Below are 26140 nucleotides of genomic sequence, written 5' to 3'. Positions count from 1 at the left end.
TCCCTGTTGAGTTTCATTTCCTGTCTCTCCTTCTGTCCTCTAAAATTATACAAAATAAATGAACTTGAAATATGTGAAAATGGTTATCATAGTTTTAGTACCCTCATTCTCTGGTACTCCAGAAGACAGATTAGAGGGGCAATGCTGATATGAGGGAGACTCAGTAAGGAGACTTAGCTGTCATTCACAAAGAAAGCAATGATGACAGACTGAACCAGCACAATGGCAGTAGGGCCAAACTTGAGAAATATTTCAAAGGTAAAACAGTTGGAAAAGGTAACCAAAGGGATGTGAGAGGTGAGAACACAAAAGTTGAACACATTCCTGGTCAGGCTATTTGATAAAATCATGGTTACACCACCAACATGATGAACCTGAGAGAAGGAAGAGCATATCTGGTCAGAAGATGAAATTCTAGAGATGTTGAATTTGAGGTACTCATAGGTTAGTTAAGTGTCTGACTCTTGGTTTTGGCTCAGGTCATGCTCTCGTGGTCATGAGATCAAGCCCCACATGGGGCTCTGCACAAAGTGCAGAGTCTGAGACATATTCAGAACATTCCATCCCAAGGCAATGGAATACACATTCTTCTCTAGTGCCCATGGAACATTCTCCAGAATAGATCACATCCTAGGTCACAAATCAGGTCTTAACCAGTACCAAAAGATTGGGATTATTCCCTGCATATTTTCAGACCACAGTGCTTTGAAACTAGAACTCAATCACAAGAGGAAAGTCGGAAAGAACTCAAATACATGGAGGCTAAAGAGCATCCTACTAAAGAAAGAATGAATGGGTCAACCAGGAAATTAAAGAAGAATTTTAAAAATTCATGGAAACCAATGAAAATGAAAACACAACTGTTCAAAATCTTTGGGATACAGCAAAGGCAGTCCTGAGAGGAAAGTATATAGGAATACAAGCCTTTCTCAAGAAACAAGAAAGGTCTCAAATACACAACCTAACCCTACACCCAAAGGAGCTAGAGAAAAAACAGCAAATAAAGCCTAAACCCAGCAGGAGAAGAGAAATAATAAAGATCAGAGCAGAAATCAATGAAATAGAAACCAAAAGAACAGTAGAACAGATCAATGAAACTAGGAGCTGGTTCTCTGAAAGAATTAACAAGATTGATAAACCCCTGGCCAGACTTATCAAAAAGAAAAATGACCCAAATCAACAAAATCATGAATGAAAGAGGAGAGATCACAACCAACACCAAAGACATACAAACAATTATAAGAACATATTATGAGCAACTCTATGCCAGCAAATTAGATAACCTGGAAGAAATGGATGCATTCCTAGAGATGTATCAACTACCAAAATTGAACCAGGAAGAAAGAGAAAACAGACCTATAACCACTAAGGAAATTGAAGCAGTCATCAAAAATCTCCCAACAAACAAAAGCCCAGAGCCAGATGGCTTCCCAGGGGAATTCTACCAAACATTTAAAGATGAATTAATACCTATTCTCCTGAAACTGTTCCAAAAAATAGAAATGCAAGGAAAACTTCCAAACTCATTTTATGAGGCCACCATTACCTTGATCCCAAAACCAGACAAAGACCCCATCAAAAAGGAGAATTACAGACTGATATCCTTGATGAACATGGATGCAAAAATTCTTACCAAAACACTAGCCAATAGGATCCAACAGTACATTAAAAGGATTATTCACCATGACCAAATGGGATTTATCCCTGGGCTGCAAGGTTGGTTCAACATCCGCAAATCAATCAACGTGATACAATATATTAACAAAAGAAAGAACAAGAATCATATGATAATCTCAATAGATGCAGAAAAAGCATTTGACAAAGTACAGCACACTTTCTTGATCAAAACTCTTCAGAGTATAGGGATAGAGGGTACATACCTCAATATCATAAAAGCCATCTATGAAAAACCTACAGCGAATATCATTCTCAATGGGGAAAAGCTGAGAGCTTTTCCCCTAAGGTCAGGAACGTGGCAGGGATGTCCACTATCACCACTGCTATTCAACATAGTATTAGAAGTCCTAGCCACAGCAATCAGACAATAAAAAGAAATCAAAGGCATCCAAATCGGCAAAGAGGAAGTCAAATTCTCACACTTTGCAGATGATATGATACTTTATGTGGAAAACCCAAAAGACTCCACCCCAAAACTGCTAGAACTCATACGGGAATTCAGTAAAGTGGCAGGATATAAAATCAATGCACAGAAATCAGTGGCATTCCTATACACCAACAGCAAGACAGAAGAGAGACAAATTAAGGAGTCGATCCCATTTACAATTGCACCCAAAACCATACGATACCTAGGAATAAATCTAACCAAAGAGGCAAAGGATATGTACTCAGAAAACTATAAAATACTCATGAAAGAAATTGAGGAAGACACAAAGAAATGGAAAAACGTTCCATGCTCATGGATTGGAAGAACAAACATTATGAAGATGTCAATGCTACCTAGAGCAATCTACACATTCAATGCAATCCCTATCAAAATACCACCCACTTTTTTCAAAGAAATGGAACAAATAATCCTAAAATTTGTATGGAACCAGAAGAGACCCCGAATAGCCAGAGGAATGTTGAAAAAGAAAAGCAAAGTTGGTGGCATCACAATTCCGGACTTCCAGTTCTATTACAAAGCTGTCATCATCAAGACAGTATGGTACTGGCACAAAAACAGACACATCGATCAATGGAACAGAATAGAGAGCCCAGAAATGGACCCTCAACTCTATGGTCAACTAATCTTTGACAAAGCAGGAAAGAATGTCCAATGGAAAAGACAGTCTCTTCAACAAATGGTGTTGGGAAAATTGGACAGCCACATGCAGAATGAAACTGGACCATTTCCTTACACCACACACAAAAATAGACTCCAAATGGTTGAAAGACCTAAACGTGAGACAGGAGTCCATCAAAATCCTAAAGGAGAACACAGGCAGCAACCTCTTCGACCTCAGCCACAGCAGCTTCTTCCTAGAAACATCGCCAAAGGCAAGGGAAGCAAGGGCAAAAATGAACTATTGGGATTTCATCAAGATAAAAAGCTTTTGCACAGCAAAAGAAACAGTCCACAAAACCAAAAGACAACCGACAGAATGGGAGAAAATATTTGCAAATGACACATCAGATAAAGGGCTAGTATCCAAAATCTATAAAGAACTTATCAAACTCAACACCCAAAGAACAAATAATCCAATCAAGAAATGGGCAGAAGACGTGAGACATTTTTCCAAAGAAGACATCCAAATGGCCAACAGACACATGAAAAAGTGCTCAACATCGTTTGGCATCAGGGAAATCCAAATCAAAACCTCAATGAGATACCACCTCACACCAGTCAGAATGGCTAAAATTAACAAGTCAGGAAACGACAGATGTTAGCGGGGATGTGGAGAAAGGGGAACCCTCCTACGCTGTTGGTGGGAATGCAAATTGGTGCAACCACTCTGGAAAACAGTATGGAGGTTCCTCAAACAGTTGAAAATAGAGCTACCATACGATCCAGCAATTGCACTACTGGGTATTTACCACAAAGATACAAATGTAGGGATCTGAAGGGGTACGTGCACCCCAATGTTTATAGCAGCAATGTCCACAATAGCCAAACTGTGGAAAGAGCCAAGATGTCCATCGACAGATGAATGGATAAAGAAGAAGTGGTATATATACACAATGGAATATTATGCAGCCATCAAAAGGAACGAGATCTTGCCATTTGCAACGACGTGGATGGAACTGGAGGGTGTTATGCTGAGTGAAATAAGTCAATCAGAGAAAGACATGTATCATATGACCTCACTGATATGAGGAATTCTTAATCTCAGGAAATAAACTAAGGGTTGCTGGAGTGGTGGGGAGGTGGGAGGGATGGGGTGGCTGGGTGATAGACCTGGGGGGGGGTATGTGCTATGGTGAGTGCTGTGAATTGTGCAAGACTGTTGAATCACAGATCTGTACCTCTGAAACAAATAATGCAATATATGTTAAGAAAAAAAAAAGAAGAAGAGGATAGCAGGAAGGGAAGAATGAAGGGGGGGAAATCGGAGGGGGAGACGAACCATGAAAGACGATGGACTCTGAAAAACAAACTGAGGGTTCTAGAGGGGAAGGGGGTGGGGGGATGGGTTAGCCTGGTGATGGGTATTAAAGAGGGCACGTTCTGCGTGGAGCACTGGGTGTTATGCACGAACAATGAAACATGGAACACTACATCCAAAACTAATGATGTAATGTATGGTGATTAACGTAACAATAAAAAATTTTTTAAAAAGTGCAGAGTCTGTTTCAGATTCCCTCTCCCTCCCCCTCGGCTCCTCTCCCCATGTGCGCTTGTGCTTGCATGTGTGCTCTCTCTCTCTCAAATAATAAAGTAAATGAAATCTTAAAAAAAAAAAGTGATCAGGACAACAAAAAGATGACTTTGAAAGGATAATAAAAAATACTGATTTTTAGCAAATATAACCAAGAATAACTAATGGGGCACAAATAAACAGCAAACAGAAAAACAGGGAAACAGCTATAGAAACAAAGAGATTTTTTTAAACTATAAGAGACCTCCATGAATAACTTCATATCACAATATATGAACATTTGAATGTAGGGGAGAGAAAAGTAAGGTATTTATATTTTTTGGTATAAAGTTATTCATGGAGGTCTTTTATAATTTAAAAAATTTCTTCTGGGGGTACCTGGGTGCCTCAGTCATTAAGCATCTGCCTTCGGCTCAGGTCATGATCCCAGGGTCCTGGGATCGAGCCCTGCATCAGGCTCCCTGCTCCACAGGGAGCCTGCTTCTCCCTCTCCCACTCCCCCTGCTTGTGTTCCCTCTCTCGCTGTGTCTCTCTCTGTCAAATAAATAAATAAAATCTTTAAAAAAAAATTTCTTCTGCCTCTGTCATTATTTCCCCTTTTTAGAGAAAAACACAGAGCATATCTCTGTGAACTTCAGATTAGACAAAAAAAAATTTTTTGAGAGAGGGAGAGAGAAAGCATAAGCAGGGGTTGGGGGCAGAGGGAGAGGGAGACAGAGTCTTAAGGAGACTCCAGGCTCAGTGTGGAGCCCCATACGTGGCTGGATCTCATGACCCCAAGATCAAGACCTGAGCCAAAATCAAGAGTTAAACACTTAACTGACTGAGCCACACAGGCACCCCTAGAATAGACAAAAAAATTTTTAAGATTTATTTATTTGAGGGGCGCCTGGGTGGCTCAGTCGTTAAGCGTCTGCCTTCAGCTCAGGTCATGATCCCAGGGTCCTGGGATTGAGTCCTGCATCGGGCCCTCCACTTCACAGGAAGCCTGCTTCTCCCTCTCCCACTCTCCCTGCTTGTGTTCCTGCTCTGGCTATCTCTCTCTCTATCAAATAAATAAATAAGATCTTAAAAAAAAAAAGAAGCCTGTTTAAAAAAAAAAAGATTTATTTATTTGAGAGAGAGAGGGTAATCAGGGGAGGGTCAAGGGGAGAGGGAAAGAAAGAGAATCTCAAGCAGACTCCCCACCAAGTGTGGAGCCCAAAGTGAGGCTTGATCCCATGACCTGAGCCAAAACCATGAGTTAGACACTCAATTGACTGAGCCACCCAGGCACCTCAACAGACAAAAATTTTTAAATAAAAACTGACAAATATAGCTGAAAAGATTGATGAATTAGACTATATTAAAATTAACATAATTAGTATTCTGTTCACAAATACTATTAGTGTTCACAAAATACTATTAAGAGACTAAAAAGGCAACTCATAAAGTCAAAGAGATACTCACAATACATGTATCTGACAAAGGACTTTTACGTAGGATATATATGCAGAACTCCACAAATCAATAAGAATGAAAGACAATCCAACAGAGCCCAATAGAAAAAAATGACAACTTGAAAAGACACTTAACAAAAAAGTATATCCAACAAGGCCAATAAACATATGAAAAGATGCTCATCTTCATTAGTCATCAGGAAACTGAAAATTAAAACCACAGTGACCTAACATTATACATTCACCGTGATGGCTAAAATTAAAAAGATAGAAAATGCCAAGGGTTGGTAAGGATGTGGAGCAACCACGACTCTCATACATTGCTGATGGGAGTATAAATTGGCACAATCACTTTGGAAATTGTTTTGTAGTATCTATTAAAACTAAATGTACACATATCCTTGACCTAGCAAATCTACCCCTAACAGTTCTATTCCCACCAGAAATGTGTACATATTTCATTGAAAAACATGTTCAGAATGTTCAGAGCAGTACTATTCATAATAGTCAAAACTGGAAAGTTATCCAAATGCCCACCAACGCTAGAGGAATGAATAGTGAGAATGGTCTACAACAACAAGCAAGAATATGGATAACTCTCACAATATAATGTTGAATGAACAAATGGCTCATACTCTATGACTCTATATCTATAAAATAAAAAACAAGAGAAACTAATCTATGCTAACAGAAGTCAGGATAGAAATATTCTTGTTGAGTGACTTCAAAGTAAGACTCGGTTTTCTGAGGAACTGGTAGTATTTTGTTTCTTCATCTGGGTGTTGACTTCATGTGTTTATTCAGTAGGCTGGGACAAAGGTAAGACAAACAAGTTACCTAAAAAGCAAAATTTAAGAACCCACTTACTCTCACCTTGCTTGCCTCACCCTCATCCCAGCCCTGATGTTCAAGTTTGTGAATATTTATTGAGCTGTAACATTATGATGTGTTTTTCTGTATTTAAGTTATACTTGAATTTAAAAATTGTAAAGAGGTCTGGTTTACCTCATACCACAAATAAAAATAAACTTGAAATGGAATAAAAACCTAAATGTAAAAAGAAAAGCCTTAAAATTCTTAGAATAAAATACTGGAGAATACAGTAGTCCCCCTTACCTGCAGGGGATATATTCCAAGACCTCCAATGGGTGCCAGAAACCATAAATAGTACCAAACCCTACATATACTATGTTTTTTCCTATATATACATGCTTATAATGAAGTTTAATTTATAAGTTAGGCACATTAAGAGATTAGCAATAACTGAATAAAATAGAACAATTACAGCAATGTAATGTAATAAAAGTTATGTGAGTATGGTCGCTCTCCCTTTCAAAATATCTTACTTTATACTCACAATTCTTCTTGTGATGATGTGAGATGATAAAATGCCTTTGTGGTGGGCGCCTGGTGGCTCAGTCGTTAAGCGGCTGCCTTCAGCTCAGGTCATGATCCCAGGGTCCTGGGATCAAGTCCCACATCAGGCTCCCTGCTCAGTGGGAAGCCTGTTTCTCCCTCTCCCACTCCCACTGCTTGTGTTCCTGCTCTCACTATCTCTGTCTCTGTCAAATAAATAAATAAAATCTTAAAAAAAATGCCTATGTGGTAAAATAAAGTGAGGTGAGTGATGTAGGCATTGTGATATAGTGTTAGGCTACTACTGACCTTCTGACAATATGTCAGAAGGAGGATTATCTACTACCAGACTGCAGCTGACTGAGGATAACTGAACTGCAGAAAGCCAAACCACAGATAAGGCAGTACTACTGTATTATAAACGACCTCAGGTAAAGAAAAACTTCTTAAGAATATTCAAAAGCACATGTTAGAAGAAAATATTTGATTACATTAAAACTAAGAACTTCTCTTTACCAGAAAAAAAAAAAAGAACTTCTCTTTACCAAAGACATCTTATAAAAAGTGAAAAGATATACCACAAACCTGGAAAAAATATTACAACACAAATAAGTGAAGGAGAATTATTAATCAGAACATATTTTTTAAATCAATGAGGAAAAGATAAATAATCCAATAGAAAAAGAAATGAAAGACTTGAACAGTTACTTTATATATAAGAAAACCAGAATGGCCAATACACATGAAAAGATGCTCAAACTTACTAATAAGCAGGGAAATGCAAATAAAAATCATGAAGTATTACCATTTTACATCCAGTAGATAGACAGAAAACATAAACTCGAATAATATTAAGTGTTGGCAAGAATGTAGAGCACTCTCCTCCACTGTTGGTGGAGTACAAATTGGTACAACCACTTTGGAAAACAGTTCTACATTACTAATAAAGTTGAAAATGTATAAGCCCTAGGATTCTTTGGTATATTCTCTAGAGATACTCTTGTAAATATATACCAGGAGATTTGTATATGAATGCTTATAACAATTAAAAAGAAAGAAACTCTATGAGGAGTAGAATATTCTACAGCAGTGAAAATGAATGAACAACCACACACAAATGGATAAATCTCATTTTTGATGGTCAAGCAAAAGAAGCAAATCATAGAAGAATAACTTAAGAGTATGATTACATTTATATAAAAGTTTTAAACAAGTGGATATACTCATGGATGTAAAATTATAAAGAAAAGTAATAGAAGGATTATCATAAAAGTTATGAGTGTGGTTACATTTGGAGGAGAAGGAAGGGGTGCAATGAGAAAGGGGCACATGGTGGCTTCCAAGGTAGTGACAATGTTCTACTTCTTAACCTGAATGGAGGCTATACAAATGTTCTCATTATTCTTTAAACTGTACATACTATTTTATATACTCTGCTGTATGCATGATATTTTCAAAATAAAATGATTTTTAAAAGCATAAAATGTTCTATATATGTATACCTGTGTATGAATGTGTATGTGGGTGTGGGTGTGTGTTCCATGAAGGAAAACAACAGAATTTGCAGTGACAAACTGTCAGAAAGCTGTTCAACTAGACTTACTAAATTCTTTCATATAATTGGCAAGTTGAATTGAATGAGTTTACCACAAAGTCCTGATTTTTGTATATATAGTTCCTACTAAACATATGCTTGGAAAGTGTTATCACATGTCTTTTAATCTATCAATTGAATTATTCATTCTCAAGTTGTCCACTTTCATTTCCATTGGTAAAAGATAAATTCTTAATTTTAAAAGATAAAAATCCAGTTGATAACTGGATTAAAGATAAAAATCCATTCTTTTCTTAACCTTTATTTTTTTTTAAAACCAGCCTATGTTAACTATATCTTTCTGGAACAGAATCAGAAGAAAGTTGCATCAAACTCTAAAGCCATTAGCATCTGTGACATTGTAAAAATACTAAAGATGAAAAAAATCCTGTTTGTTTGGTTATATTATTTATATTAATTAAGACCTCTTTTCAATATATTAAATATAACACAGATTTAAAGAACCAGAAAGAACCTTCAAAAGTTATTTACTACAGTCATCTCTTTAAGTAGGACTCAAAGTATCTCAAGCAAATAAATTAGCATCCTAATTGGAAAATAGCTCCTGAAAAGACTTTATAGCATCACCTCCCATTAAGCAGTCTGAAAAATTTTTATGTCTAACTCAGAACTCTTTTAATACAATATTGACATACAGCAAACTTTGTTACCCAGATGACAGGGTGTGGATTTACCTAGGACAGTGGGGCCCTAGCAAGTATTCAACTCCAAGTCTCTACTGGAGGAAGTAGGAAAGTAAAGGGCTCAGAGCCCTACCCATTTGGTTCCAGTGGCTCCAAACACCCCAGCCCCCGGGCTTTCCCCAGGGACCTAGCCCCAAAGCTTGTCTCTCTCTACATAACCAACAGTTGACTATCATTTTGTTTTCACTCTGACTTGAGTTTATCTTAACTTTTTTCTCCCCCAACCTCCCTCCACTCAATTATCCCAGTAATCAAGAACTGATTTATACTTCCATTGAGAATGAATACCTAGAATATTTTTTAAATCCTAAAAATGTTACCTATAAATGAAAAAAGAAAATCCCAAATTTTCTAAGTTTATGGTTACCTTTTCTAAAAGAAGTATATCGGAAAGTCTTTTTTTTTTCCTTGTAGTCATGGACAATTTCAAAGTATATTCCCTTTTTTTACAGTATAGTACTTTTTTTACAATAAAGACTCCCTGAGGTCAGAGGCTAATTTTGTTTTAGTTTTTATACCTGACATACTCCATTGGACTATTACTGTGATATAACCTATGAGGGAATTAAAAATGTTAGCTGTGTTTAACTGAAGCAATAGAGGCTTGATAAAGTTTTGCCTTACATGATTGTTGCATTCCTCTTCTTCTTCATCGAAGTCTAGACCCTGATGAGCAATCTCAGTAGTGCTGTTCTCCTGAAAGAGATTGTTCTCCAAATCAGATACTCTGGTGGCCTCAGTTGTGACTTTTACTTTCATGCTATGAAAGCCAGTGGAGACCAATCCCACTTGCAGGTTTACAGGCTCCCCCTCGAACAGCAGGAAGTGTGAGTTTACCCCTTCTTTAAAACCAGGGGGTTGGTAATCATGTGGAGTCACTGCAAAATGAAAAGGGCAGAAAACCAAGAAAACTGTGAGTTTCAATAAAAGTCAAATTAATCTTTCATGTGTAGCAACAGGTATCTCTCAGATGCTTGCAAAATCTCTCTATGTAAAATATTACTTCAACACTTGAGAAGGAATTTAACTAGAGGTCTCCACCTACCCGCATTATAGTAGTGGAGTTTCATAGTAAGTATAACATCATTAGGAAGGGGTCCAAGGTTCTGCATCAGTATATATAATTTACGGATCAGGAGAACACTGGCTTTCTTAATATCTTCACTGTTTGTCCCACTTTCGAAGCTGGTACTACTGCTATAACCATATAGAAAAACAGCATACTTTTCAATCATATGTAATACTGAAACTCTATTTAAAAAAGAACAAAACTCTTTACCATATGATCAAATAAATATAAAGTAAATATCAGGACACTTGAGACCATTTTTAGAATGTAAATTAGAGCAGTGATTGCCCTTTCTGCAATGTATATACAATGGATTTCTTAAGTAGCAAGTTCCCTTAAATATGACCTGATTTTTTAAAAATTTGAGTTACAAATAACCACATGCCATAATAGTGAGAACAATGGATTTGGAATTAGGAGACTTGACATTTAATATTGGGTCTGCTGCTAACTAACTGAATGAGCTGTGTCAAGTCATTTAGACACTCTAGATCAGTTAGCTCACTTTGCAGGATAAGCTTATACACATTTCTACACCTTTCCAGGTTTTCTATTTGAAAATTGGTCATCAGTTCTGGGCCCTTCTACCATCTGGTTATCTGTCAGAGATGTCCCTTCCTCTCACATGGATTGCAACAATGGCTATCTATTCTTCTCGCTTTCCTTCTTATCTACACTGCAATAACATTCTCTATGCCACTGCTGCAATAACATACCCAATAGGAAAATCTCTTCATGTCACTCTCTTGCTTAAAATTCTTCTATTACACTCATCACCTTTCAATCAAATTCAAGAATGGTATGTGTACAATGCCTTTCATGAACAGCCACGCCCTCACCTCCAACCTCATCTGCATTTACTATCCAGTTTCTTCTCACCCACGTGCATTTGCATATGCCGCTTACTTTGCTTGTATTGTGTTTTTCCCACTTCTTTTCCTGACTCTCCTCAATTCATCCTTTAATAGCTAGCTCATGTGTCACCTCTTCAAGGAAGTTTTCCCTGATAATTCTTATACATTACTCCTATGTATAATTGTTTGTATGCCCCCCTCTAGATTATGCGTGGCTCTATCTTTCATGTCCACAGTACTGTTTGGTGCCAGCTAGAGTAAATACTCAGTAAACATTTGTGGAATTAATGAATGAATGTACAAGCAGAACCAAATTACCTTCCAACTTTTTTATTTCTCTCCAAAATTTTCTTCCCAAATTGGTTTCATATTTGAATAGCTTCTAGGAAGGACTATCACTGCAATATATTTGCACAATGTCTTTCACATAGTAAGCACTCAATAGTGAATAATAATCCTAAGTAATTGAGCTACTGGAGGAAGTGTGGATTCATAAAACAGACATTAAGTGAATACATTTGCTCCTTTTTTGATTTTGAACAACAAAGTTTTGTCTACTAAGATTTAACCAATTTAAAATAGGTAACTCAAGTGAAGGGCTATAGCATTTAGCTCATGGGATCTTTCAGTATACATCATATTCATAAAATCATATCCATGTAAAATCATACTCAAGACTCCCTGTACTCTTTTAAAAGGGAAATTATCTTTACTATGGAAGAGGTGATAAGGTAATTTTGTATGACTGATCATTTAAATAAATGTCTACCTTTGGTTTCTAGGAGATTAGTAATATGCACTACCTTCTCTCCTCCTTAATAGCTGAAAGATTTGGCCATTTCTGTTTCACTGCTCACCACTTGGCATATGTGCCTTCATAATAAAAGAGATTAATCTGGTTGCCAGTAGTACTTATATTTAAATTTTGGAGACTAAAAGGCAACTGTTTAATGTGGGAGAATATGTATGGAAAGTGCTGTACAATCTGTACACTGCTATATAAATGCTAGCTTATGATGATTAATATTTTAATTCTCATTCCTAAAACTTACTTCCCCTGCACGTCCTACTGCTGTCTGCAAGTTTTACAAATGAGAGGATAATTAAGGAAGTGAATCTCAGAGAGAAATCCTCAAACTTGCAGTAAATGACAAGACAGAGCTAATAGCAGAAAATTGAGTATTAGGCCACGTTTCTCTTCAGAGTTGCTCCTTTCATGGGCACTCATTCCCCTGACTTGGAGCCCTCTACCACCCAGGCCTTTTCACCACCATCCACCCCCTCCACTTCTATTCCATCTCATCAGCAAAACTGAGATCTTTCTGAATCCAAAAGCTACTGGGATGGGAATAAATATTGCTCTTCAGTAAAACATCTCCACCTACAACGGGGATCTTTTTAAGCAAATACCCATGTCTTTGCTCTTTAACCCACTAGTATGTCTAAAACTTGGCATTTTAAACTTGATAGGAAAATGTAGTGCTTTCCAGTCTTTTCCATACTGGGACAAACATAAAAAATTACATTTGTATGACAGATTGGGAGAAGTAGATGAGAATGTTTGTATCTATAGGCAAATAGTTCAGGGGTTTCATTTACTCCAGATCCAGTCTGGCTATATTGAGGGCAAAAAAGATTAATATCTTGGCATAGCAACTGAGAAACTTCAGGTTAGTGTCTAAATACAATCTTATGGAGTTCTTCAATCAACACCATGTAGACAGCCTCATTAATATAATTTCTACATATAGCAGTCTATGTGACCCACCAACCACCATTGCCTCCAAGGACTACTACCATCACTACCACTACCACCAGGTACCACTTACTGGCCTATTAACATATGCCAGGCATGGGCAAAGCTATGTATATGCATTATAATTTAATAGTCACAGCAACCATATGATGTAAATATTATTAATTCCACTGTGCAGATGAGAATACTAATATTTAGGGAGGTTAAGTAATCTGTCCAAAGTTAGACCAATAACGGAGTGTTCCAAGCTAGGTCTCTAGGAATTGGAACTTTTAACCACCAAACTAACTTCCTTTAAACACCACTAACATCACCTATGAGGAGAAGAGGAAAAGAAGCAAAGGAAGACTCTACTCCCACCAACTTCATCCATGGATTTCAGAAATTTGAACAATCATTACTATTATTAATGGAGGGTTTATATAGGATTAGTGGGGAAGTTACAAAGGAAATATAAGGCCTATCTATGGCTTCAAGAAGATTATGTTTACCTCAGTCCTATTTCTCATGTTCATTAAACAATTAGATTCTACCTGTCAAAATCCATAGTGGCTCCTTCTTTTGTGTATTTGAATTTGAACTGGTATATCTCAGTCACTTTCTAGAAATATCAAAGGGAAGACAGAAAGAAATTACTTACAAAAAAGAAATCCAGAAACTTATCTGGTAATAGGTGAGGAATATTTTTATTGTATACCTATTATACTACTTATATACCTCTTTGTTTCACAGCGTAACATTATTCAGGAGTAATATTTCCAAATATAAAGATAACTTAATTTTTCTCCTCAATGCTAAAAATGAGTTAGATGGCAAATTCTATTGTTACTGTTTCAAAACTGGAGAAACTAAGAGGCAGAGTTAAGTATCTGACCTGGCATAGGTAAATGACAGTGAAACCAGTTGAGAAATCATTCATTCATGTAACAGATATTTATCAAATGTCTACATTGTGTTGGATGCTGGAGTCAAAGTGGTGAACATGACAAAAAAGGTCCCTGCTTTTCTGGAATAGACAGACTGGTGAGACAGTCAATAAATAAGTAAACAAAATAATTTCAGATAGTAATAAGTACTGTGAACAATATGAAGCACAAGCTGTGATAGAGAATAGAAGGGAGAGGGGCTGATTTGGTTTGGAAGGCCAAGGATGGCCTCCTTGAAGGGATGATGCTTGAGCTGAGCCTCAGTGACAAAAGGGGATCATGTGCAGATCTGGGGGAGGGCGGGGTATCCTGGGCAGAGGGAACAGCAGTGCAAAGTTCTAAAGCAGGAAAGTAAGCCTCTTTCAGGGCCAAAGAGGAAGCCAAGTGGCTGGCAATGACTAAGCAAGTAAGAGAGTGTAGGAGATGAGGATGTGGAGCTTTATTGGCCCTGATAAGGGGTTTGGATTTTATTCTAGGTAAACCAGAAATACACTGAAGTATTTTAAGCATGGGAGTAATTTGCATGTGTTTTTTTTTTAAGATTTTATTTATTTATTTGACAGAGAGAGGGAACACAAGCTGGGGGAGTGGGAGAGGGAGAAGCAGGCCTCCCGCTGAGCAGGGATTGGGGGGGGCTCGATCTCAGGACCCTGGGATCATGATCTGAGCCGAAGACAGACGCTTAATGACTGAGCCACCCAGGCGACCCAGTAATGTGCATGTTTTTAAGATCACCCTGGCTATTTTAATAGTGCAGAAGGAAGAAGTGGAAACCATGAGAGCAATTAAGAGGCTACTACAGTAATTCAGGGAAGACCAGAAGGGCAACAAGAAAACTAGAAAAATTCAAAAAGGAACCAGGATCTATGACATCAGGTCTTGTTTTTTTGATCCTGCACTAAAAACTCAGATACCACTGCTATTTGCTCTCCTCGCTGTTAAGAAAGCTAGAAACAAAGAGGAAGACATATCCTCGTAAGAGACATACTTCATGTAAAATAACATGATTGTCTTGTAGTTGAAGCAAACGTTTGGCCCAGATACATTGTACAGCTTGTCCACAGATCTGGAGAAGGTATGAAAAACAGGTAAAGTGTGTAAGTTTAAGTACAACACAAAAAAATGCCCTTCATTCATCTGTTTCCATTTTGGTCTTGATATTGTGGGAATGAGGATGTTAGATTGATCAGAAAGTCTCAATGTTTCTGTTACTTTACTCTAAGACTTGTTCCCCCAGTTCTACTGATCTTAAAACCTTAGCAAACAACTTAATCACAGGTTATCAGGTCCTGAAGAAATTGGCTCATGCTGCTTAAACTCTAAGACAACTGATTTGTAGTGGACTTAATTTAAAAGAAAAAATATTTTTCTGGCAAGACAGTCCACTTGGGAAATCAAAATTTTTAAGGTTGCTTTGTGAGTACAGTAGGAGAGGTATGTGACACTAGAGTTGCCTACCACAACAGGTTCACCCCAGACAGGCAAGATACACAGCATCCTCTCTTTGTTCATGCTGGGTGTAATTGCCCTGCCAAGCAAACCATGTCTATTCTTCCTGCCTGCCCATGTTTCACAACAAACTCTAGCTTTTCAATGCTCTGAGCTATCTTTTATTTTTTTAATCATAATAAGAGTAGATCCTTTAGCAGCTGGTAATTTTATTAACATGTTATTTGGTCCCTGAAGCAATTCATAAGAGTTATGTTTACAATGGTTTTATACAAGATGCTAATCCCTTATAACTTCAATCTGACTCTGATTATGACAGAAGATATATTGACAGCAAGCATTGGTCTCTTCTTAAGATTGCATAAAACATTTTCCTACTTTTCAGATTAATATGTCTCCTAATAAAGATGGGCCTTTAAACCACTCAACGATGGTTTCTGTTAATCATACTGAATATATTCAGATACCAAAGCAATAGCAACAACACATATAGCCTTTTTTCCTCCCTTCACATTCCAATCCATTGGCAAGACCTTTCAAGACTATCTCCAAAGCATATCCCAAGTCCATCCATTATTATCACCCTGTCCAAACCACCACTATCTCTCTTCATCTGATCTCCTTGCTTGCAAAGTATTCCTCCAGTAATTCATTCTCTGTTCTATAGCCAAAAAGGGTTTTTGAAAATATAAATCAGACCATGTTACTCCTTTGCTTAAAACACCCCAATGGTTTCCCATTGCCCGTAGAATAAAATCCAAAAACTACTTTATCCCACAAGATCTTACACATCTGTCCCTTGTCTACCTCTCTGACCTTTATCTTCTGCTTCTTTCCCTCCTACCCACTAAGCTCCAGGCTCAGGGCATGAACTCACAAGATGCCTTGTAGCTTAGGGCCTTTGCCCAGTGATATTCTGGAACATGCTATCTCCAGTAAATGATGATAATATTTGGGCACTGCCCTAAATGCTCTACATGTATTCATTCTTATGCAGTCAGTACTCTGAGGTAGGTATTATTATCCTCATTATACATGAAGCTAGTAAGTGTCAGAGCTGGGATTTGACTCCAGCACCTACAATGTTAACCACCGTGCTATTCTGCCGATCATGTGCCATTGCCTCTCACAGACCTGCATAGGCTGACTCCTCTGGCCCTTCAGATTTAGCTCCAAAGGCCTTCCACAGACTATACTCCAATCCTTCCTTCTCCATTCCCTGCCTCAGCACTCTCCAGCACACTGCCTTTCTTTTACTTTTTCATAGCATTAGGACCATCTGAAACTGTTTTGCTCATTTTTGTTTGTTTATTGTTTATTCTCCCTCAAGGATATAAGAATGTAAGCTTCCAGAGAGCAGGGACCTTGTCTATCCCATTAACTCCTGTGTTTTTATACCTTGAACAGTGCTAGGAATATAAAGGGAACCCAATTAATATTTGCAGAATAAATATTCAGCCAGGATAGAGTTCACACTCAATTAGGATTTCATCCTACAAGGATTTTTTTTTTAAAACAAAGTTTCTAAAACCAAACTGTGGCTAGAAACAGAGACCATATATAGTTCAGTTCTTGAAACAATCTATTAAAAATGGATGCTGACCACCTCCAGTAGGCACAAAGGAATAGATGATGAAACAATAAGATTTTTGTCCTCACAGTATTGATACATAGCTATTCTTTTTTTTTTTTCAAGTAGGCTCCATGTCCAGGGTGGAGCCCAACACCAGGATTGAACTCACCACCCTGATATCAAGATCTAAGTTGAAATCAAGACTCAGATGCTTAACCGACTGAGCACTCAGGCACTCCCATAGCCATTCTTTATAGTTCTATCATGCATTACATTGTGTAAAACTTTCCTTAACATATTTACATTTTGGTTTACACAACTTATTAATACCCTCCACACATTTTATAGTGTTTAACTGTAGGAAAGCTACACTATCCCTCTTCACTACTTTACTTTTGTCAATTCACCTCTGTCATGAAACTTCTAGTACAGAAATACTGCAACATTGTGCAATGTCCAAAACTCCACTGGCCCCTGGACTGGGTAAGCACACTTATTTAAGACAGAGGTTTGCAACTATTGTACTATGACAGACTCTTCACAAGATTGCTACAAATTTTAATCCATGTGTAAAATATATTTTTATTTCAGGTATATGTTAATATTGCTATTGTTTCTTCAGTTTTGTTTTGTTTAGGGAAGGAAATACTTCTACAGATAGGAGTCAAGAAACATGGCACAATATTAGATAAACACCAAAAAACTGTGTCTACATGAGAATGTTGTTTTGTGAGTATATAAAAGAATGAGAGGGGTGCCTGGGTGGGTCAGTCAGTCAAGTATCTGCCTTCGGCTCAGGTCATGATCCCAGGGTGCTGGGATCGAGCCCCACGTGTGGTGGCTCCCTGCTCGGTGCAGTCTGCTTCTCCCTCTCCCCCTGCTACTCTCCCCTGCTTGTGCTCCCTTCTCGCTCGCTCTCTCTCAAAATAAATAAAATCTTCAACGTTACAAAAAAAGAATGAGATTAGGGAGGTAAGTGGTTGTATCAGTAACTTGATGCTAAATATCAACTATAAAATAGTGCAATCCCATGGATACCTTAGGCATTATGAACATTACTATTCCATAGCTATACTGTACTTATTGCTGACTTGTTTGGTGTTCTTTTGAGTCTTTTAATACCCTCAAACATGACACTAAAACTTTTAGCAATCAAAAGTGTACCATGAACACACAGGAGTTAGGGATCACTGTTATACAGAACGATCTGTAAGCATTCAAAATATTTTTTTCTAGGTTATAAATGATAGCTCAGCACTTCATATTATAAGCTTTTGTTTTCTAACTTCATTATTTGCCTGCATCAAACTCATTTTAACAGCACCCCCCTACACATACCCCCTCCACCCTAAGAGTTTTCTGTAGTTAAATTTGCTCAGCATTTCACTGAGCAAAAGCACTGGTTTCAGATTAAGAGTTTTATATGCACAAGAAAACAAAATAATTCATTGCATTAAGAAAATGACCACTTTATTAACAATTTATCAGAAAGTTTTAGTTTGGGAAGCTTCCCCTCAAACCTACAGGGAAAAAAAAGCATTTTGAAACTAAACATGAGACAAAGATAAAAGGGGGTAGGTTCAGGCATTGAGGAATTGTTACCCACCTGTATGTACCAGTTTTCCTCCACCTTGTTCAAACAGTTATTTATAATCTTCCCAAGAAAGGATATTAAAAGCTAAAAATGCTTAATTTAGTCTTGAATGCTACCAGTTAGGCTAAATCCATAGGCTTAAGGAGGAAAATTGAAAGCAAGGAAAAAGGAAAGAGAAGAAGGAAAGAAAACTAGGAGGAAAATACAGAGAATAGAACGAGAAGAACAGAGGGCTTCTCCCTCCATCTCTATGCCATTGCCACAGAGTAGTACAAGTAACTATTACATGCCCAGGACTATGATATTCACTCTGGGAGATAGAAAACAAGACAAGACACTGTCCTCAAGAATTCAGAATCTGGCTGAAGAGATAAAGTAATCTACATGAATCAACTGAGGGTGTTAAATTGTGGGGTCCCATTAGAAGAGGAAGTTGGAGAAGGAGGAAATTAGTGTGAACAGCATAGGCCAAGAGGCTTTCCTAGGAGATTTGAACATAAGTTGGCCTTGAAGATGAGTAGGATTCAATAGGGAAGAAATTATGAAAGAAGAAGTAAAGATCTGAAAAATCAATGAACAGGTCAAATAGGGGAGAATTTAGTTGGCAAAAAAAGGAAAAGTTTAGAATTATGCTGTATTTTCCAAAAGGCCACAAATAGAAAGGATTCAGAATCAGTTAAAATAAATAATAAAACGTGGTTTTATACATGCAGAGATTTTTAATTTTAACATGTTAGGGAATAGGCTCCTCTACGCTTTTTTTTTTTTAACACCCCTAAGTAGTTTTTAAAATCTCATAATAAAGAATTGGTGGAGTTTATAATAAAACACACTGGAAGAGCTCATGGTGAGTTACTTTGCTCATATAGTAATCTAGTAATATAATCAATAGCCTTAACTCAGGTAAACATATTTAAATATAATCCCTTCTCAATGTGTGTCCTTACCTCTGGTTCCTTGGGATTTGTATAAAGCTGTTTAAGGAGAAATAAATAACATTTAATTTCTGAAACTTACTAGATTACTCCTCACAGAATACATTTTCTATGTGAAGAGTTCAATTTGTGCTCTATTAATTGAGGACTGAGATATACATATCTCAAGATAATTTGTCATGGATTAAAAATATAAATCAAATATCTAAGACTATGTTATCTTCTCATTTTCTTTCTATTCTTAACTATACATAGCATGTTATACTCAAAAGGGCACAAAACTTCAAAAAAGTCTACACAACCACAAAACAAAACACTCCAAGTCTATAAAGTAATTTAAAAAAATGAAATCCTGATAGGCAATATGTGAAGCAGATAGTATATCCTATATACTTTCCCATGTATTATAATATACCTAAGAAATACATAATTTGTGATCTTTCATTAAAACTTCTGGTAGATTCTATTTTTTTTAATTCCAAAATGTCATAGGACAGATAAAGAAATTCAGGGAGAAGTGGGGATAGTACTGTTTTAATGTTTTACTTGCCAAAAAAACAACATAGTAGAAACATGGGTTTGGTCTTTAAATGTGTACTTACTGTAAGTACTGCCATGTGTAGCTTCAAGAGAAAAGAAAACTACTGTTATTATATACTTGTACTGATATTATTGTTATTTTCAATAAAGGCTAATTAAAATTTTTTCAGAGAGATTCCAAAGATTTGGATAGAGGATCTTAAAAAGAGATACTAATTCACTCATTCATTCAAGTGAGTATAAATTTACATATATAGGGTTCTGCTGGAGAGGAGGGATGCAAAAAAAAAATGATAACTATCTATATTATCTAAAAGTTATATTTTAGTTTGGGAGGCAAAAGATACACAAAATAATTCATTTTTACTAAATATTAAATATGCCACCAGTAGCTCCAAAAAATTGTCTTTTGAAACTAATCTTCTAAAGTAAAAATTTTAAAGTCTGATAGGTCTATAAAACCCTTGCCCTACCTACATATATATTACTATAAACAGATTCTCTCTGCTTGAAAAAGCCAATATATAGAGATATAATCTAGTCTCTGATAAAAATGTAAAAACTGGAATACAAATTAGAAAATGTCTGGGCCAGGGCTGGCTCAGTCATTAGAGCATGTGACTCTTAATCTCAGGGTTGTGAGTTTAAGCCCCACGATGGTCACGGAGCCTAGTTAAAATTTAAAAAAAAAAAATTTTTTTTTAAAGAAAAGTTCCCAACCATAATTTCATATCAAACTATTCACCTATTTCACCCAAAGGACTAAAACTTTAGTGACACTGTGTGGCTATTTTGGTTACTGCACACAATTGATTTTGAGACTACATAGTGAAACTCTCTATTAATTATTTAATAGTTCATTCATTCATTCATTCAAAAATAGACATGGCCCCGATCTCAGGGAACATGCTGACCAACAGGAGAGAAAACATTAAACAAAAAAGCAAACAGGTACATCATTACAATTGTGTTAATTGCTATGACAATGTAGCACGGGATGCTTGAGAACATTAAAGAAAAGGACAATCTAGGCTGGGGTGGGAGGGGTATGTACCAGTGAAGACCCCTCTAAGAAAGTAAATATTTAGGGTGAGACCTAAAGGATAAATTGGATTTAGCCTGGTAAAAGGTGTGGGTAGGGAAGATAATTTTGCAGGCAAAAGCAACAATACATACAAAGGGAAAAGGCACTTGGCATGTTCTGGAATCCTTGTGTGGCTTGAACATGGTTAGCAATGGTGAGAGTGATGACTTCTGGAAAGGCAGGTGGAGACTAGATCATACAGGTTCTCTGTGAAGGACTCTAAATTTTATTTTAAAAGCCATGGAAGGGGCGCCTGGGTGGCTCAGTTGGTTAAGCAACTGCCTTCGGCTCAGGTCATGATCCTGGAGTCCCGGGATCGAGTCCCGCATCGGGCTCCCTGCTCGGCAGGGAGTCTGCTTCTCCCTCTGACCCTCTTCCCTCTCGTGCTCTCTATCTCTCATTCTCTCTCTCTCAAATAAATAAATAAAATCTTTAAAAAAAAAAAAAAAGCCATGGAAGATTTTCAGGCAAGAGACTGATATGATAAGACTTAGATTTCTCAGAGAATGTAGTGTGGAGTTGGAATGGTAGGAGATTAAAAATGGGAATAAGGAGACAGATTAGGAGGCTATGTACAATATTGTCTCTTCTTTATAATAATTATCTAAAAATACCTACATACTTACTTTAAAGAATTTGAGCATAATATGGACTACAAAAAAAACAGGGTAAAATCACTCAAAATTTCACAACTAGAAATAATCATCAGCTTCAACAGAAGAACATCTTTCAAGGTCTCTAGATACTCAAACTTGACTTTACTCAAACTATTTTTAACACATTAATTATTTCCTAGTAGGAAATTAAGATACTAACAACTAGTCTAAGTCATCCATCTAAGGTATTGTCTTTTAATCTCCCAAAACAGTAAATTTAATCGATTCAGTCATACAGGTAGTCATTTAAGTAAAATAAATCCATCAAGCGAGGTAGATAATCTTTTTACATCACACTGCTCTTTTAGTACATGTAACATTGTAATTATTTAACAAGTGATGCTATTAGAGTGTGACCTCCTTGAGTGGAGGAATCACATCTTTCTCTCATTTTTGTCTCATCCAGTATTTAGGTACAATGTCTGGCACAGATTAAATAGATAAGAAAGGAAGGAGGAGGGGAGGAAATGAAGGAAGGAGAAAAGAAAGGAGGGAAAGAACAAGAGAAGGTAGAGAGAGAGGGAGGAAGGAGAGATAAAGGGAAGGAGAAGAGGGAGGGAATGAGGGAGGAAAGAGAAAAAGAGTTAACACTTACATAGTGCTTATTATGTGCCAGGCATTGTTCTAAACATTTTAGATCAGTAGTTCTCAAAGTATGGTCCCTAGACCAGCAGTGTCAACATAACCTGAAATTTATCTGAAATGCAAATTCTCAAATCAGAAATTTTGGGATGGAGCCTGGCAATGTTTGAACAAGTCCTCCAGGTGATTCCAATGCAAGCTAACATTTGAAAACCAGTGCTTTAGATTAGTTCATTATCTCAAACAACCCTAAGAGGTTCTGTTATTATCCCCCATTTTGTATATAAAGAAACTAAGGTACCAAAAGGTAGGTACTTGCCCAAGATCACACAGGTGTTAAGTGCAGAACTGGGATTCCCTTTAGACTGATTCCAAAACTTGTGCTCTTAACTATATTGCACTGCCTCTCAATGATGGATGCTCAAGAAATGTTGCTAAATGAATGGATGGTGGAGAATGAATGAATAGTGTTCAGTATGCTGGTGGTGACCTCCTCCATTTAAACCTGTCCAAATACTAAGGGCCTTCAAAGTTCAAAAGCCATTTTCTCCCCAAGATTTCCTTCATGCTCCTTACTAGATACAACCCCTCCTTTTCCATATTCCTATCGTACACAAGCAGTATCTTTCCTTTGGCATGGCATTAATTTCTAATGAGTATTATGGGTACTTATACTTGTGATAGAGTATATATCAAAATATCTGATATTTTTACACAAAAATATCAAGCTGATGTGAAAAAAAAATCAATATTTAATAGCCTAATAGGACACAGGTACTGGCCAATCAGAATGGATGCCAACTTAGCCCAGAATCAGAAAAGATGCTAATTTAGTCTTAGCTGGGCTCCTGGAAGCTCCCCCCCCCCCCCCCCCCCCCGGCCAGATGTTAACCCTTTAGTTGCTAGATTATGGATAGGTCTGGAGAGATCCCAAAAGAGACAATGGTGAAGTGAAGGGGAGATAATGGTGGGGGTCACTCAGGGTCTCAGCAAAACAGCTATTTACCACCCGATATAGAGTATTTCAATATTTTAACAATAGTCACAGCTGGACCAGTGTATAATAGCTAATCATCAGCCACGCATATGAGTATCATTTCTCTTCTGCCATGCTCTTGAAGATCTTTGTGTGCACAAGCCCATATCTGTTTTAATTTTGTATACCTCAGTCCCCCGGGTCAGTGTTGAATAAATCATAAAAAATAACTGTTCACTGAAAAAGGAAATGTATGAGTGCAACTAAATAACCTATTATAAGGCTTATTCACCTCAAAATTCCTTATAAAGGAATAGGAATTGAGAAGGAGTTAAAAGAAGATATAGATGGGGAAAAGGAGGGGAAGCAGTGGTAGAAGGTTCATTTATATACATCTTGTCTCTTCAACTAGGACTAGAGCCTCTAATTTTTATACCCTTCATAGCAGTCTTGGGCAGCAAGAAAGATCTGATACACTTAAAATTCAAGCTGCATTTTTAAAAAATCCAAGGTACAACACTAGCTATTTGAGGAAACAGGTTATGTACATGCACCAAACATAGTTAACAAAATAACTATTATAGAATAAAAACTAATTAATTATTCAAGTCAGTTTTTTCCTTTCATATCTATGAATTGAATCACAACTATTTTGAACATGTTCAATGTGCTAAATGCCAGATTCTTGTCTCCCCTGTCCCACATCCTCTGGATCTCTTCCAGTGACTTCAGAGGAAATTCTGTGGTCAAAAAGATATGCGTATGTAAAAGAGAAAAATGAAGATTTCCTTTCTAATTGATGAAAACAAGACATCAACAGGACAACAAAGACATAAAAAGAAACTTTCATAAATGCAAATGTAGGCACTAGTGCACTGTTAATACACAACAACAAAATAAAAGCTAAACTTTTTTTAAGGTATAAAAGATAAGTCTTTAATCCTGGTATAAATTTAAAAACATTCTTACGTATCTCTTTTCCAAAGCATCAAAACAACCTTGGATCCTGTCAAGAAATAAATATTTGATGTCAATTTGGACCAGATGCAAAAGCCAAAAAAATTCCAAGTATTGAACTGATTTATATATTTTGCTTTTAAGTACATTAAATTGGTAATCATTTTACCTTTCCCATTTGAACTTTTTTTTAAAACTCACAGTGTCATTTAATATGTTGATACATCTTTATAAGTAATAGGTAAGCAATTTAAAGGTAGAGAACCACATCTTATTTTTCTTTTTGCCTCCCATAATGTTTAGGATACTGACATGCATATGATGAGTAATCAAATTTTGACTGATATTTTTCTCTTTTTAAAATTTTTGTTATTGAAGTTGACATACAGTGTTATATTTGTTTCAGTAGTACAATATTTTATTTCTTTACAAGTCCATTTTTTCAAAAACAAAACTAAATCAGGATATTAAAATTATATTGAATAATTGCTGTAAATTTCCAGGAAATTGTGAAAAAAAAGAAGGAAAGAAGGAAGGAAGGAAAAAAAGAAAGGAAGAAAAGGTTTTAAGGAAATGATCTTACCAAATAAAGTCTTATGGGTAATTTCAGCCATGATAAAAATAATGTTCAACTTTTGTGGAATTTCAATTACTTACCATTTGATAATATGCAGTGACCCAGGACATTTTTTATCTTCTCGAAGGATTTTTAAACTGAGGTCTACAAAAACAGAAACACAGTGTATTTTCCTCTACTGAATGATTACTGTACTAAATTTGTCCATGCTAAATAAGGGTATTTCCTTTAACTATTTTATTTATATAACTTAGTTTTATAGCTTATAAAAACATTTTGAATCTCTAAATATCTACTCTAAAAATAAATCCTATGTTGAAAACTTGCTTAGTTCCAATTTTGATTATAGTTTAGCAGTCTTCCCTTCTACAATGCAGCACAACTGAGTTGACTGCACATTCAATTTGTGTCACTTCTTTGCTTCTGTTGAATTCTGAATAATAATAAGGGATTATTGAGACCATATCCATTAACCAATTTAAAACATGTACCTCAATCTCAAGTCAGTTCTCTCATATTTGTCTCTCCCTAAATGAAAATAAAGATGAAAAATTTTCCCATGGATTATTCTCAAATATTAATTTCCATCTGAAATTCAACTACCTTACTATAGTTAGAGAAGAAGAGGAAAATCATATTAAAAGAGTTTTGGCTTAGGGGCGCCTGGGTGGCTGAGTCAGTTAAGTGTCTGCCTTCAGCTCAGGTCATGATCCCAGGGTCCTGGGATCGAGTCCCGCGTCGGGCTCCCCGCTTGGCGGAGAGCCTGCTTCTCCCTCTCCCTCTGCCTGCTGCTCTGCCTGCTTGTGTTCTCTCTATCTCTCTGTCAAATAAATAAATGGATAAAATCTTAAAAAAAAGTTTTGGCTTAGATTAGTCCAAAATCAATCACTGATTCATATATGACTTTGCATGTCACTTCACCTTTTCATACAGTTTTCCTGTCTTAAAATTGATGTTCCCTCTACCTCTACTGAGTACATGAAAATTATTCCATGTTAGTATAATATTTAGAGATTACCAAAAAGAGAGTGACATAGGAGTACTGCGCATTTTTATGATGTATGTTACTTTAAGAACGAACACTGAGAGGGAGACATACAACTTCTACTAAAACTACCACAAAAAATAAAGCTATAAGTAATAGTATTACTTCTGTAGGAAGGAAGGAAGGAAGGAAGGAAGGAAGGAAGGAAGGAAGGAAGG

The 26140-nt window shown here is 36.7% G+C and overlaps 1 protein-coding gene across 9 annotated transcripts in view; it reads right to left on the bottom strand.

The window, feature by feature from the left end:
* The window catches only part of HORMAD2 (HORMA domain containing 2), a 92312-nt gene that overhangs the window by 49224 nt on the left and 16948 nt on the right, over positions 1-26140 (bottom strand). For 4 of the 9 annotated variants that reach the window (XR_012376431.1, XM_073886820.1, XM_073886825.1 and 1 more), the window contains 7 exons: positions 25018-25081; positions 24373-24409; positions 20168-20188; positions 19578-19604; positions 13622-13689; positions 10455-10606; positions 10034-10287 (listed from right to left, as the gene is read on the bottom strand). Coding sequence is in view for 8 of the 9 variants with exons in the window: in XM_073886820.1 (XP_073742921.1) it covers positions 10034-10287; positions 10455-10606; positions 13622-13689; positions 19578-19604; positions 20168-20188; positions 24373-24409; positions 25018-25081 (623 nt within the window). In the remaining variant the exon portion in view is untranslated. Of the gene's footprint in view, positions 1-2821; positions 2980-9874; positions 10288-10454; positions 10607-13621; positions 13690-19577; positions 19605-20167; positions 20189-24372; positions 24410-25017; positions 25082-26140 lie in introns of those variants that run through there. The other 5 variants (XM_073886819.1, XM_073886818.1, XM_073886823.1 and 2 more) reach the window with 4 other exon arrangements.

The sequence above is a fragment of the Callorhinus ursinus genome, unplaced genomic scaffold (genome assembly GCF_003265705.2).
Source record: "Callorhinus ursinus isolate GAN/ISIS: 27379988/994484 unplaced genomic scaffold, GSC_fseal_2.0 scaffold72, whole genome shotgun sequence".
Lineage (NCBI taxonomy): Eukaryota > Metazoa > Chordata > Mammalia > Carnivora > Otariidae > Callorhinus > Callorhinus ursinus.
The sequence above is the reverse complement of the archived record's forward strand: the minus strand, read 5'-3'. Positions and strand labels throughout refer to the sequence as shown.